Source organism: Egretta garzetta, unplaced genomic scaffold, assembly GCF_000687185.1.
Source record: "Egretta garzetta isolate BGI_Z169 unplaced genomic scaffold, ASM68718v1 scaffold292, whole genome shotgun sequence".
NCBI lineage: Eukaryota > Metazoa > Chordata > Aves > Pelecaniformes > Ardeidae > Egretta > Egretta garzetta.
Window position 1 is genome coordinate 1,400,762 of NW_009258789.1, and position 15,309 is coordinate 1,416,070.

General features: G+C 40.6%; 2 protein-coding genes across 2 annotated transcripts in view; one reads left to right on the forward strand and one right to left on the reverse strand.

Moving 5' to 3' along the window:
- Positions 1-2,680, forward strand: part of CRYM (crystallin mu) — an 11,372-nt gene extending 8,692 nt beyond the window's left edge. Inside the window, exons 6-8 of the mRNA XM_009649515.2 lie at positions 768-889; positions 1,751-1,835; positions 2,471-2,680. Of these exons, the coding sequence (XP_009647810.2) occupies positions 768-889; positions 1,751-1,835; positions 2,471-2,535 (272 nt within the window). The 3' untranslated portion in view covers positions 2,536-2,680. The remainder of the gene's footprint in view (positions 1-767; positions 890-1,750; positions 1,836-2,470) is intronic.
- A 4,528-nt stretch (positions 2,681-7,208) lies between these two features.
- ANKS4B (ankyrin repeat and sterile alpha motif domain containing 4B) lies at positions 7,209-11,731 on the reverse strand. The gene is made up of 2 exons (XM_009649516.1): positions 11,568-11,731; positions 7,209-8,283 (listed from the first exon to the last, which is right to left on the reverse strand). The coding sequence occupies exons 1-2, from the start codon at positions 11,729-11,731 to the stop codon at positions 7,209-7,211; spliced, it is 1,239 nt and encodes a 412-aa protein (XP_009647811.1).
- Between the last annotated feature and the right edge of the window lie 3,578 nt (positions 11,732-15,309).

A 15,309-nucleotide genomic window follows, 5' to 3' on the forward strand; every position in this document is an offset into this window, starting at 1 on the left:
TTTACTTGATTTCCTACTCACAGGGATGCACCGATCCTGAGCACGGAGGAAGAGCTGCTTAAATAGCAGCCAGCTCTCTTGGACTCCCCTACCTTCAAGAGCCATAGCCCATGGAATTCTTCCAAGTAGGTCCCTGAAGAGGCCAAAGTTAGCTCTCCTGAAGTCCAGTGTGGCAGTCCTACTTGTTGTTCTGCTTCCTCCTCTCAGAATCTGGAATTCCACCATCTCGTGGCCACTGCAGCCAAGCCTGTGAGATGACAAAGGGCTAAGCAGAGCTACTTCCCCTTCTCTTCTCTGTCAGCATTATTTAGAAGGAGCAGTTTGACTAGTGTATCAAAGAGGTGGAAACAGTACCCATGTAAGACTTTTGTTGGCAGCAGCATCTGCATGACTACAGGTCAAGGATGCTGTACATTTTAATGAGCTGTAATTGGGAGGGTTGGGCCCAATGTCATCCTTCATTGACATCACTGGAAATCTAGAGGGTTAGCACCTTATAGAAAAAGGCCATGTATATGTCAATGTTACAGCTGAGGCCAGGTTGAGAGAAATCAAGGCTTTTTCCCAGTTGCTTAGGCACATCCTGTTGGTTTTGGGTTTTTTTGTTGTTTTATTAATCAACATGTCTCCAGTGCTAACATCAATTTGTCTGTATAGTACATTTCCACAATAAAGTTTGTTATTACTTCACAAATATCTTTTGGACAAAATGTGGTTTGAATTTGTTTTAAATGTTCCTCCCAAGTTCATCAGTTTTGTTGTCTTAGCTGTTGGAGCAAGCAGACCAGATTGGAGGGAACTGGATGATGAACTGATGAAGAATTCAGTTCTGTTTGTGGATTCCAGAGAGGCTGCTCTTACAGAATCGGGAGATGTTATATTATCAGGGGTAAGACTTTCTTAAACTACAAACTTTATTTTTATGGTGGTTGGCTTGTGTTTGAAATGAGTTGGTACTGATGCTGTGCTGCACTGAAACTTTTTAGAGCATCAATATAGTTGTTAATGCTTTCCAGACATAGGCTGAAAGATAAGCTGGTTTCACACTGAGGCTTCTATATGCCTATGCCAGAACCATGCAACCTCCATATCAACTATTACGTGGCACCATATTACAGTACCATGTTTTCAGTGTTGGCTTTTGTGTATGATAACAAAGTATTGGTTTTGAAAGGTCTACATTTTCTGCACTGTTTGGTAGTTATGTTAAATATTTTTCGAATCTATTTGTTAAAACCTGTAACTTTCTTCCCATAATATTTTGCTGTGATTGACATGCATCAGACCTCTACAGAATGGACAACAGAAGCCAAACAGACAGTTAGTCTGCAGAAATTTGACGTCAGGGACTCTTAGGTTCAATGGAGGGTTTGGGTTCTTTTCTCTTAACTTTTTTGCAGAACAAATATGGTTTCCACTTTTGAGGTTTAATATAGGAGGTCCAGATATGGTAAGGTGTGTGGAACCCCATGTGTTCTGTTGGATAAGTAACAAGCTATCCGCTGTCATTTACTGACTGAGGAAAGTCTGTCAGCTGTTTGTCTCTGAAAACCATTCCACTCTTCTGATTTCTGTCCAGTTTCTGTGTTACTTGTCTGAATACTGATCTGCTTCAGCATGGAAAGGAATCGTTCTGGGATAGCAGAACTGGAAGAGTTCTTCCTTTTGAAGTCACTCAGAAGAAAAAGTTTTTCTCTAAATGTCTGTATGAACGTTACGGTTTTTGTATAAATATGTATTTGTTTTACAGGCAGAGATTTTTGCTGAGCTGGGAGAGGTAGTGAATGGTACAAAACCAGCCCTGCCTGAGAAAACAACAGTGTTTAAATCACTGGGTAAGAACAACCCCTCCTGTGTACAAGTCTGACAGAAAACAATGCCTTGTTATTTATTAGGTCCCCCATGCGTGGGAAAGCTGCTGATCATCTTCAAAACTGCTGTGGCAATGCACTGTCCGGAAGAAACTAGAATGTGATTTGCATTTTACCTTTTTATTCCCCTTTTTATTTATCTAGCAGGACTGATGTAATGAGAAGTGATGGGAAAGCAAACAGACAATAGGAAGAAGTGCATTTTCTATTTCTCAATTGTTCAACACATGACTGCAGCATTTATTAATACAGCTCCAACCCAAATGCCCTGCTGTTATGCCCCTGAAGTCTGTCTGACCTACGTACAGTGTGGCAGTGTGCTGTGGGGTTGGAGTTGACGTTTGGGGGAAACAGGTCTGAAAGTTGTTATATGAACACTGAAAATTAGGTTCATAGTATTACATTAGCTTCGTATAGCACCCCTAATAGTTACATGATGGCTATAAACTTTGAATGTAATGCTGTAGGTGTTTGGGATGGGGAATGATTTCTGTTCTTGTCCAGTTAGATAATTTCCTGAGTTATTCTGTTCCCTTCTGAAGCTAAATTATTTTGTGCAGCTGAAGAACTGTTTGAAGGTGACTTTAATTCTTTTTCAGGGATGGCGGTTGAAGATACAGTAGCAGCAAAATTTGTTTATGACGCATGGTCAGCTAGTAACTAAAGAGAGAAGTCTACAGTGCCAACAAGGCCAAGAAAAATGTTTGCACTTAGTCTCCTTGGATCTCTTGTTAACAAGGCATCCTATCTGAATGTTGCCCTTCTAGAACATTCAAAAATGAAAAGTAAAATTTCAGCAATAGACTAGTTTCTACGGGTTTCTAATGGCAAGTATTAGATACATGCAGTATTACTAATAAATCTATCTCATGTAACGCCAAGTATTAGATGTTTGCAGTGATACTAACAAGGGTATTTTTACATTTTTTGGTATAATTCTGGAATCAATGCCTTCCTCCCTAATTATTTATGTAGCAGAAATCTGTGGGTCTATTTTATTTTTTTAGAGGGGTAATTCATACTGGAGTAAAATATGTCAGTTTGGAGAATGGACTCTGACACCATATTTACCTGTGAAGGTAAATTAAACACAACTGTGGGTTTCAGTGCTACACTGACAGTAACCTAGCCTTCAGTCTCTCCTGGGAACAGAGCCTGCCCTGACTCCTGGACGCCCCTTCCCTTCCAGCTCAGACTGGCATCTGGAAGTCACCATGCTTACTTTCACACACCCCCCCCAATCCCTCTTCTTTGCCCTCAGACCCAATGATTTTTCATTTAAAAGCACACTCCTGAGTGGGAGTTTATATAAATAATGATGCCTCCATACAGTTAGATTTCTGTCTGTTTTTGTAAAAGACGTGGCTCAGAAAGGCTTAAAGAGTGCAAAAAATCAGAACTAATATTATGTACATTTTAACTGGGAGGAAACTATACTCGATACCTCCCTTAGTACATTCCTGACTGGGATATCGCCATTTTTTATACTGCAAGAAGTCACCCAAAATGTGAGTACTAAAAATGTGTTTTGATTTAACTTTTATCTATATTCTGTAGGGAGGTTTTTTTATTAATCTATGGTCTTTGTAACTTATTTTTCTAAGCTTCTTGAAAATTGGAACTGTGCAAATTTATTTGAGTCAGATAAACTTCAAGTATACATGCAAATATTTTCACCTTGGCTGTACTATTCATCAGTTGGTAATTATTCTTTTATCCCAGTGGGTATTTGCTGGGGCAGGAATTTCCATGATCCTTTCTTGGCGGAGGAACCCAGTGATGTTCTACATAAGGAGAAGTTCCAGTTTTGTGCTGTTATGCAACTGCCTTACAATAGACTGAGCATCTGCTGAAAAATAGCTATTGCCCTGGAAACAAATTCCTGTCTAGGGCTAGAGTTGTGTGTTACGAAATTTTATTTCTGCTTACGTATTATTTCCTGCAGGCTATTAAGTGTTTCTCACTCTGTGGAAGGATTAGATAACATGGTCATTCTATATTGACAGAATACGGCAGAGCAACAGGAAGGAGGTTCAGAAGCAGTTAGCATTAAAGCCCTTGATGGTGCATAAGTAAGTATAGAAGAGGTTAATGAGTATAGTGCAGGTGTGATGTAAATAATACTCCAAGTTATAAGCCTGGTGTAAACTAGTTGGAAAAAAAAGTAGTAAGTGGCAGAGTCTGTCATTTGCAAAATTTTAGCATGGAAGGGTACCAGAGCAGTAAGTGAATAGGGCCAAAGGATGTGTTTGTGTGGATGGAAGTCTAGCTCATTGACCTTGTTTATATCAGCAGAAACAAGAACAGAAATTTCTCTATAAGCTTTCGCATTTTTTAATTGCAGCAAAATTACTCTTCTATTTTTACACGTGTTTTTTCTTCTGTGTCATTTCTGAAGTGTTGACTTAGCTTGTTACTTCAGCAATGGAGAGCTCTACTAGTGTGAGGCAAATGTGACAGCCATTGATGTTCCATAATTCAAGAACTGTATGGAAACTTGTACTTACTATTTATGACAATATTGTCCACAATGACAATATTATCCCAGTTCTGTGCCTGTGTAAAACAAAGTTTACGATTTGAAATGAGACATAGTGTTTGGGAAGAAGACAAATACAGTTTATTTTGACATGTATTCTTCTACAGACTACGCACTTTAAAAGTAGATGGAACTAGTCCAAAAACCTGGTTCTGAAAACCCACGGTGTTCTTGACTTTCATTGGCAAGCGGAGGTTCTGGGAGCCTGGCTTGGGCATTGTACCTCTGAATTCATGAGAGGACTCAATTCAGTTACAGTGGGAGTTGCTTGGATGCTGTCTTTAGATTTTTTATTTTTTTTTTTTTGAGGAGAAATAATAGCCTTAATTTCCATGTTTCCTTCTCTTACAAATCAGAGTCTCAAGAAATTGTGTAACTTGCATTTATGTTAAAATTAAATAGATACTGCTGTTTTCCTTTGCCTTTTGTCTTGTCCGTTATTTCTGGTTTGAGTGGGGTCTTTTTGAAGATGAGGGAGAAGGTATTTGAGTTGTTGCAGTGACTACTCTCTCAGTAAATGCGATCGCTGAATGTAAAGTGAAAAATAAATTGGGACTGCTCTGCTCCACTGTGATACTTGGTTTTGCAGTCATCATCCCATGCTACGCATTCCCTCCTCTTGATGCCTGTTCAGTGCAGAGTATGAAATCCTTAAGGAAGGAGAACTTTGTACTTGACAGGGCTGTGATCATGTGAGATCCCATGGTTGTATGATTTGGGTTTGGATTGGGCTCTAAGATTGCACATGTGATGTATAAAATGTCTCCCAACTGAACTGCGCTGTACAAATGTTATTAAGGAGTCAGATCTGGGATTCATTAAATACTTAAAATTATAAAAGAAACAGAGGGGTTGGTGAAAAAAATTTGCAAACAGAAAAGCACGTAAGTGGAAAAAACTGAAATGTGAGTGTTCCTTTTTATCCTTCCCCCCCAGTTTTTCCACATGGCTGCTTTATACTAGAGGCCAATTTCCAGGACCTCCATGCAAGAAAAAGACTAGCACTGTTGCGCTATTATTCTTTTTTTAAAATGTATTTTAAAAGGGCATCACAGAGCTGCTGAAGCTGTTCTGATACTGGCAGTCAGTGGACAGGTCCTCCGTGAGTGACACCGCTCGCTGATGTTTTGATGGTATGTTGTGAGCAGGTCACAAGCATTTTGGCAGGTAAAGAACCAGTGAATAGATCAGTTATGTGACAAGAATGATAGGATTTGACCCTTCAAACTCCCCTCATTGTATGCCTTCAAGTATGTAAGTTTCATCATTTCCTTCTCACTTTGTTAAACATTTGGGAGTTTCTTAGCCAAAATGAAAACAACCGGGCAGGTTAATAACACAGAGTCTGGGGGGGTGCTATCTGATTTCATTACTGTGCAAAGCACAGCAGTCATTTAAGGTTGCGCGGAACAGGACTCTGATGTGACTGCTTAATAGAAGAAAATATCAGCCTGCTGAAGTACAGGAATTCAAGGGGGAAAGAATGCAGTATAAAGTCCAGCCAAGAAAAGGAATTTAAATAGACAAATTGAAGTAACAAGAAGATGATGCAGAAAGAAGGAAGTGTGACAAAATAGATTATTAACTAGGATTAGCATCCACAAATGCAGTATAACCCTAAGGAAAAAAAGTTATAGTTGACTAATGGAAAGCTATAAAAAGAGATTTAAAGACAAAAGTCCTGCTAATAATTGTGCCTCTGCAATCTGAGGTCTTAGGCAGAGCAAGACTGCTACAAGCACCTTACCAGGTTCACAAAACTCAACAGGAGTAATTAATTCATACCAGATAGTGCTGCCTTCCCAAGGGAACAGGCCTGAGAGAGATGAAGGGAACCCTGCCTTGAATGCCTCCAGATCGACTGTAAAGCACAGGAGCTTCCGCAGAAGCACGGTCTTTCTTTCTTTCTCTTTTCATGAGCTGGGGGGGTGTTACATGCAGTTTTCAGGCTGAGGCTGACAATAACCAACAGAAAATGCTGGATGATAAGAGCCCTGGTTTCTGGGACTTCACATGCACCCTGTAGCAACCAAGCTTAGGATATACCAAAACAGGTAAAAAATGATGAAAATAAACCCTCAGCTTCTTGTAGTTAAAAGTATTGCGGTCCTTGATGCCAGTTGGGACAGGATGGGTGCTGGCAACTGGGTCCAGTCTAATGAGGCAAGAGAAAAGAATATACCACTCACATGGAACATGTCTTGGCAAGGTACTTCATATATTTTAAATTAATATCAATACAGTAGCAAAACAGTTTATGTGTTTGAACACAAAACTTGCTGTAAATTAGTTTTACTTATGTTCATTCAGAGGTTATTACAGTCAATAAGCCAGAGCTGAAATCAAGATTCAGATGCTCTTTCTAAAATATCAGTACCAGGAGGGGTGGTTTATAGCAATCTAACAGAAGCAAATGGAGAAAATTGTGGTTTTGGAGAAGAAAGGCAGGGCTTTATTAAGGAATGTAGTATGGCTGGTCTTCTCTAATATTTTAAGTTATTCCAATGAGAAGAAATCCAATCCCCATAAACAGCTCAGGGAGAAAAAGGTTTAAATCTGTAGCTTTGAGGTTTTTTACCTTCACAGTCTTTCTTTTTGGCAGAATATGCTTGAATTAATATTCTGTGCACCACAGCCATCTATCCAGAGAGAAAAATCTTTGTTCTTACTGTACTTTCTATAGCAAATGGTAGCCTCTCTGCCTTTTGCTTTAGCATACCTCTGAAAAGAATTGTGTGCTCTTTCAAAAGAGGAAAAGAATGAATCAGTGTGCAGGCAACAGCAACAGGTACGATAATTTATAAGCGAGTATCTACAGTCTTTCCAGGGTCCTTGAGTGCTTGTTTTCTTTTATTCACGGCATTCAGGACTTTCTTTCTTGGCCCAAGCTCCATCTGAATGCTTTGTAGATCTTCATCAGAACATAGCATCAGGGCATCTAAATCAATCTTTTCCCTCATGAAGACTGGAAGAAACTCATCCAGCATCTGTGATGCTAGAAATACCTCAAGGGGCGTGTTCTCTACTTCATCATCATCCCAAATGACTTCTTCCTCATACCAAGGGATATCAGCACCGTTTTCAGCATCCTCTTCCCTTCCATTCTCAGAATTTTCATACTTAAAGAGCTCACTGGGCATTTTAAAATTTATACCTTCTTTTTCGGAAGACACATTTCCAGGATTTACATCTGCAGTCAAATTCCTTCCAAATACAATCTTGCCGAGACCTGGCCGCTTAAAAATGGAGAGCTGGCTGTCGCTATCAGAGAAGTTTTTCTCTCCAAGGTCATTCAGTAATTCATCCTCCTCTTTCTCGTTGAACAAATGCATCACAGTTCTCTTACCTGTATTGTCCTCTTGGTCATTGCTTTGTGTTTCCTTGCTTCTTGTGCTGTCAGCTGTCTTTTTTGCCTTCAGTTTGAGGGTATCTTTCATATTTTTTGAGAAAGGACTTGTTGTATTTGACGCAAAGAGACTAGGTAACTTTACTCTGGAGTGTGTCCCTCTGGAAGAATTTACTGTGCCAACCTTTTCTTTCATATAATTCCGGTTCATTTCATGCTGGTGTTTCTCCTGGCGCTTTTCGCATTCCTTGATTTGTTTCTCCACATTCCTCTGGGCCTGTGCTTTGAGTTTGGAGACCTTCTTTGGGTTCAGCATGTTCTGCTCGGTGGCAGCTTTGTCCAGGATTCGGACACATTCATTGCGGTCTCGGCTGGCAGCCACCTCCAGGGGAGTGCGGAGGTCATTGTCCAGAGCAAATATATTGGCACCAAAGTTGATCAAAAAAGAAACGCAATGGATGTGACCATTGCAAGCAGCATGGTGGAGAGGAGTGTTCCCCCAGATGTCACACTTGTCTGGATCACCTCTGAGAAGGAAAATAGCATACAGTGAGCTGGACGTACCCAAGCATAGCATCGCAGTGGGATTGAACAGATACTGAATGTTTAGCTCGGCTTTGCTGTGAGGAGTACAGCCCAATGAAAATGAGTCAGTTGAGCTCCATCCTCTAGATCGGTGTTGCACCTACTCACACGATCACTGAGTTTGGCTGCGTGTGTGGCATAAGCTCTAATTCCTGCCTGACTGCAGGCTCAGGCTTCAAATTACGGGAATTAATGGCAAAATTGTTTCAATAGCTTTTGGCTGGAATGTTTTAAAGGTGACTTGTCCCTTTTGCAGGTCAAATGCAGGGACAATCTTAGGAGGATTCTTCACTGGCCACAGTGATATATATTTAATGAGCCCATGCAGTAACTTTTTTGGCAGGTAATAGGTAAATGATTGGGAGTAAAGCCCCGATTACACATTTGTCTCCATTGCTATTAGATTAAGCTCAGATAGATGCTGTTGGTTTTTTTCAGCCCTTTTGTTCTCCTTAAACTGCTTTTGCTCATGGGGTTTGAAAAACAGAAGCTCATTTGAAAATAAAATACCACATCTTTCCAACTGAATTTAAAGCCACTGAAAAGTATTGCTTTCTTTGTAACTCTTGCACTGACTTAACACTGAACTGCTGCCTGCAGATGAGAATCAGCTTGAATTTTTTAATTCTTATTTGGCAGGATCAACATCAGCAATATTTCAGAACAGAGCTTGAGTCATCTGCAATCAATAACCAAGGCAGCCACAGTAGCCCAAAACCTTTAATAACTTCAGAGCCAGGGCCCAAATTTACAAGGAGAATTTCTACTTTTAAATGTTCATGTTTAAACATTTCAATGTCTTGGAGATTTGTTCCATGGCAATGAATGAAATGGTACATCCTATCACAAAATCACCTTCAGGCATTGATCTCTGGCTTTGAGTATCTCTGAAGAAAAGCACTAACATATTTGTTGAAGGCCAAATCTGAAAACATCCTTCAGCCTGAAATGCCACTGGCAAGAGAGAGTTTGGGGGTCCCTGCAGAGCTGCGACACAGAGCTGCTCGCATCGAGAAACAATGGCAAGCCTGAGCCCGCCAGGCCACGAGAGTGCCTGGGAGCTGCCACAGAGAGGTGGCAGCTGAGGATCAAAGTCTTTCTGCTTAGACATATGGAAACCATGTGTACATATTTCTGCTTTTGTGGCTCTGGCCTGGGGAACTGCCTGACTGCGTCCGAGCATGCCAGATTCCTTAATTCCCACATTAGCAAACAGGCTGCATTATCCTGAGCCTTGGGAGCGCTGGGTCATCCATCCTCCCCCAGGTCCCTTCATAGCTGTTTGTGGTCTCTTTTCCCAGTGGAGCCTGCCAGCCTTTGAGCCTCAGACAACTGACAAACTAGAGCGTCTGTTCCCAGCTCAGTGGGACTTTGGATAAGGTTTGACATCTACTTTGGGTTCTCATTCTCCTCTTTTCCCTGCTTTCGCAAGAAAAAGGCTCACACAAAATAGAGCAGTTCTGCTACTTGGTCTTGCCTTTATTCACATATCTGCAAAGCAAGCAGAGAAACATCTCTTGATGCCTGGGCAAATAAACTATTTCAAGATGAAAGGAGTTTATTGTTAGTATTGCTACATTTTTCCAAGGGCTGAATGTGTTACAAGCTTCAGAGTCGTAAATCTGCAACCACTCTAAAGAAAACCATCCCGTGTCTCGGTGCCTTTGTCAGAAAACCTCTTCAAGGAAAGGATGAATTTGTTAAAAATAATTAAAATACTTTCTTACAAGAAAACTTTAACTGACTGCAAAACAGATTGAGTGTCTTCCAAAATTCAGCTTCTCCCAAGAAAATCAGTGAGACTACAGCCATATCTCTGACAGCCCCAGCTTGCAGATCGTGTCAAGAGGTGAATGCATGTGTTTGAAGATTTTGAGGACAATACTGTCCCAAAGCTGTCCTCTACTAAGAAAAAGAGTTAGAAGTAAATTAAATACAAATATGTAGAAATTCTGATCTTTGTGTCATCCTCTGTGAGTTCTATCAGCCTATGTGGTAGAAAACATATTTTTCACTCAAATTTTCTAAGAAATTATTTTCTTATTTGTTCCTTAGCTAGTTGTTCTGTCTTCTAGGCTTCAGGGACAAACCTTTATTGACTCTAGATATTTCCTTGGAGCTGCCTTAATTATATGAGTTGAAAAACTGTCAATCTATTTTTGCTTCTCCTGGGGACACAGCAATAACCATGCAGTCCAAAGGTCTTTTTTATTGTGTTATTGCAGCCGCACCTGAGATCAATTAGCTATAAAGCAAATCTGTGAAAAAACTATTTTTGTTCCATATTTTCAATTCTATTTTTAATAAAAGAAAACTCAGATACATCCAAATAGTTATTCAACTTTTCCCTCCAATCTTCTTTAAACTATTATGATTGAAAATACAGGTCAACTTAATTTTCATCTCAGCCCAGAAAGAATGTTTTATTAACTGTATCTCTACATCAGAGCTGATTTTCTTTTATTAGATCTTATTACAGAATCACAGCTCAAAAGGTAGGCTCCAAACAAGAGAGTACAGAGGGTGAGGAGGTAATTACCATTTCAATAATACATTTTAAGCATGTAGTACATTTAGATCATACCAAACAGAAATATTACTATTAGAAAATAAACCTGTAGAAAACCTTCATTTACTTTTTTCTTTTTTTTTCAGGTTTGCAAGTATCGTACCCCAGCTTCTGAAACAGTATGATCAGTTTTATCATGATGGTAGTTGCTAATACTAAAAAAGGCAGAGAAATATCAATTTTAGATGTTACTGTCTCAAAACTATTGGTTCTGGCTTGCCTCTGGAAAGCATGAAACCTTCACAGGTGTCTACTAAGTGCACTTTGGAAGCAAATGGGAGAGATTTTTTGCTAAAAATGTTTCAAACAATCCATTTCTCTCGACCCAGTTTCAAAAATATATTATTACCAAAGGTTGTCAGCCAACTTCTCCTCCGTTACAGTGCAGCGAGGTGCCAGGGCCCTGCTTCTGCTAACCACTCCCTGCAGACTCCATGTATGAGATGGTGCCGCTGATGTTGATGTGGCTTCACCAACCACACGTACAGACACTCACAGGTTCTGGGCCATTGCAAATGAAGAGAAACAATTCTTGGCGAAGCATTGAAAGAAATGACCGTGATTTCAAGCATTTTGGGTTTGAGGTCATCAGAGCATTAGAAAAATGACACACTAAATATAGTTTTAAGCCACAAGCATGAAGCAATAGAGACTTACCCCCTCCGACATATGACTTCCAGAGCTTCTAGATACCCGTGGTATGCTGCCAGAAGGGTGGGCGTCATCCCGGCTTCATCTGAAGTATTGAGGTCTTTCCTAGTGGCTTCTTTCAAGAGGCCCAAATTGCCATCGGCTGCTGCTTTGTGATACCTGCTGGACATTTTCAGTAACTTCTGGTTTTCCAAAGCAGCTCTGAATGATACCCAGACTGTACAGTCACCCTTCCATTACAGGGACAGTTCATTAATGATTACAAGTTGAGACGTCCCTGTGAGGATGGAAATGAGGAGGCAAAGTTCATCCTAGCAGGCAACTTATTGGAGCTCTGCATAGGTAATAAGGCGATGGCGTGGGGAATGCTTTCATTTTCTGGAAGTCTGCTGATTAACATTGTTGCGTATTTGACTATTTAAACATAGAGGGAATTAATTCATCTTCTCTGTATCTTTGCCTAACTGTTTCAGGAAAACTTCAAAAGGACCTTGAACTTCAAAAAAAACCTTAAAAAACTTCAACAAACCTTCAAAAGGCCATGAATGTCAGTAGGACCCAATTTCACCCTATGTTGTAAAGTATCCCTGAGTTTTGGTAGGGTGGAATGTACAAGCAGTTACCTTCACTGGTGAAGTCCTTCGTAACCTGTCATTTGCTGGGTTGCTGCATTTAAAAACAAGCCTCTCCCCTGCCAAACCAGGCACATCCATGAAGCCTTTTCATGTACAGAGATTGATGTGGAGATGGAAACAGGCCTGTCGGGATCAGGGTGGTGTTTGGATAAAACCGCCAGCACGTCCGCAAGTTGCAGCAAGCAAAAACCCAGCTTAGCGTGTAATCCTTTTAACCGCAAATTGCATTTCATCAGAGGATCTTAAGCTACTTGGCAAATGTAAATTCATCTAACAGGTATTGTAATCCCTGTCTTAGATGTAACAAATGGGCAGGATTTCCCCAGGATAGCACCAGGAATTCAAGAAATGGAAACGTGATGGGCCTGAACCCACTGCCCTGGGTGCTGTGGTCCTCGCCTGGGAATGGATGGGTCCAGCCCCCATCTCACATAACCGCTTCTTGCTTTAGAAATTATTTCCCCTGATTCAGTGGTGTTAAGGGCTACCTCTATGAGTAGAAGCTTATAGAATTAGACTATAATTCTAATATTTAGGTTCAAAAGAATTACTAAGAGAAAACCATGTAAAAGGGTCAGTTTTAAAACAGTAGCTGAGAAGAAATCAGTAAGAGACTACCTGCTGCTTAACAAAATGCTGCCAGCTATCTGTTATTCCGGTCACATTCATGACAGCTGCCAGAAAAATGTTACTTTTTTGCCAAGCTGTTTTCTGTGACTGAATTAACCTGTGTCTTAGAGAACCTGCCCTCAGTGATCAGCAGTGGGGTTTTGTTGCTTATTATGCCCCTGTTACAGAAACAGTAGCGACTGCAAACCCACTCGTTGTCCAGCATCGGTGCAATTACCAAGTGGAGTGCCACCTCATTTACTTCCCATAATGCCACCCATGTAATACGCCGGAGGCCTCTCCAAATGCGCTTTCTCTCTTAATTATTTTCTCAGACAGGGATTGAAGAGCTCTTCAGGAACAAACTTGTACCAATGTTTTCCTCCGTGAGGACAAGGAGAGTCGGTCAGTTCCTGTGACAGGTCTGAATCTTTGAGTAAACAAGTCTAGGTAGGAGTAAACTAGATAGATATAAGGAAGAAGTTCTTTACAATGAGGGTGGTGAAACACTGGAACAGGTTGCCCTGCCAGAGAGGTGGTGGAGGCCCCATCCCTGGAAACTTTCAAGACCAGGTTGGACGGGGCTCTGAGCAGCCTGATCTAGTTAGTGGTGTCCCTGCTCCTGCAAGGGGGTTGGACTAGATGACCTCTAGGGGTCCCTTCCAACCCAAAACATTCTATGATTCTATGATTCTATGAGTCTATGATTCTATGATTCTATGATTCTAAACTAAAGCCCTGGTTTTCCTTTGTGTCATCCACAGCCACCACCATCCTGGTGCTATCCTGCCATCTCCGGGCAGTGAGGAAGGGCTCACCAGGCCACCTCCATCCCTGCATTAGAGGACAGTGTTACCATCAGCCCTTTTCAAGTTCCCTGCATTTCCATCAATATTTTTCTAATACAAAATGCAGTCGTTTATTCCCTTTTCTCTTTAACCAGGCTCAGCACTGAGTTAAATTTACAGCTACCAGAAAAAACAAGCTGTTGCAGAACAAAGGCTGGTAATACATACACTTTTTAATGTGTATATTAAATTAGCTGTTTCTGGATGCCATTGAATTTTATTTCCTTTACTGGGCAGTGTAAACTTTTTTACTCTCAGGAGTGCAAAATGGTCACTGAGGCACACACTCATGTACCACTGGTGCCTGGTAGAAGAGGGGGGACAGCATTTCTCTTGTACATTGACACTTTGCAATGTTAGCTACACCCAGGAGAAGTGAGTTGGTGGCAAAAAAGACCTTTTCATTTTTCAAGATTATTGATTTCTACTGCAAAAGTACGTTCATTTGCTTTTCTGTTAATTAATTCAGCACACAAAGTGTTGATCTCAGAGTGATTTTTATCATCTAATATCCAAAAATATTGATTTTAAAAGAAAGCTACTCCCTGTGATGCTAAGTAGGAAACTATTGATCCAAGTTTTAATTAGAGGTAAAGCAAAACCCATGTCAATTGGAGAGAAGCTCTGGGACTTTGCAAGCTTTGTTATTATTTATGTCACAAAAGCGAGCATCACAAAAGAGAAAGAAAAAAGAAAAGCCCAAACAAAATCTCAATCTGTTTTTAAACTCCTGGTATTTGTTCATCTTTGTCCCATCCAAAAACCTCAACTCAAAATGTGATAAATGATTCAACATCAAATGAGCTAAATATCTCAGCCTGAATGGAGATATTTCTTTTGAGACTAAAGCTCAAAATTGCAAACTTTTTAAACTCCCTGAGTAGTTAGAATGAAGCTTTTCTTTGGGGGTTTGAAAAGAACTTCAAAACCATTCTACTTCCAACTGAAATGTCTTACCAGGCTCAGGAGAAACTGTTGTGATGGTACGTGGTGGTGTAAGCTAATGAATTATTTAACTAGCAGTTTTGATTTGCTATTGGATTTTGCTATGTCTCTGATTGCTCTATTTTTTCAAGAACTATCTTAAATAAAACATTACAAGTTAAACGAACTATTTAGATTGAAAGACTATAGCATCATTAGTTACGTTGTTCCAGATAACTCAGAGTCCGGTCTGAACAGTGATGTTGTTGTGCCATCTGTTTCGCATGAGGTATTATCCAGCACAACATTTTCTCATTGCAACTTTTATAAGCACCAAACATGGTATGGTAAAAGCCATGCAAGGGGAGGCGAGTAAGCCTCTGCTTGTCTAATGAGACCCTTGGAACTAATGGGCTTAGAGAAGAATGAAATTAGTCACATGGGGTAATTGTGGCTACACAATTCAGAGATGACGACAACATTTAAACAACAATAAAAGCTTATTTCTTCACTCCTTAGAGAGGCAAAACTGCTGTGCCCAAGGACGCTGTTGATGGATGTCCTCTTGAGCAGCCCCGTTCCGACCACGGGGATGAGTGTGATCCATGCTGGTGCTGCCCGAGACCCGTCCCGACATGATCTTTGTTCAGGTGTAACTGTGCTCAAGTCAGGGGTCCAAGGGCAGCCCTCGCAGTCTGCCTGCACACATCATTTCAGGAGCGAGGCCCTAAT

Coding starts and splice junctions, on each gene's coding strand:
- ANKS4B (XM_009649516.1), bottom strand. CDS start 11,731: ATGTCCAGCAGGTATCACAAAGCAGCAGCCGATGGCAATTTGGGCCTC. Junction 8,284..11,567: donor GAAGTCATATGTCGGAGGGG/GTAAGTCTCTAT, acceptor TTTCCTTCTCAG/AGGTGATCCAGACAAGTGTG.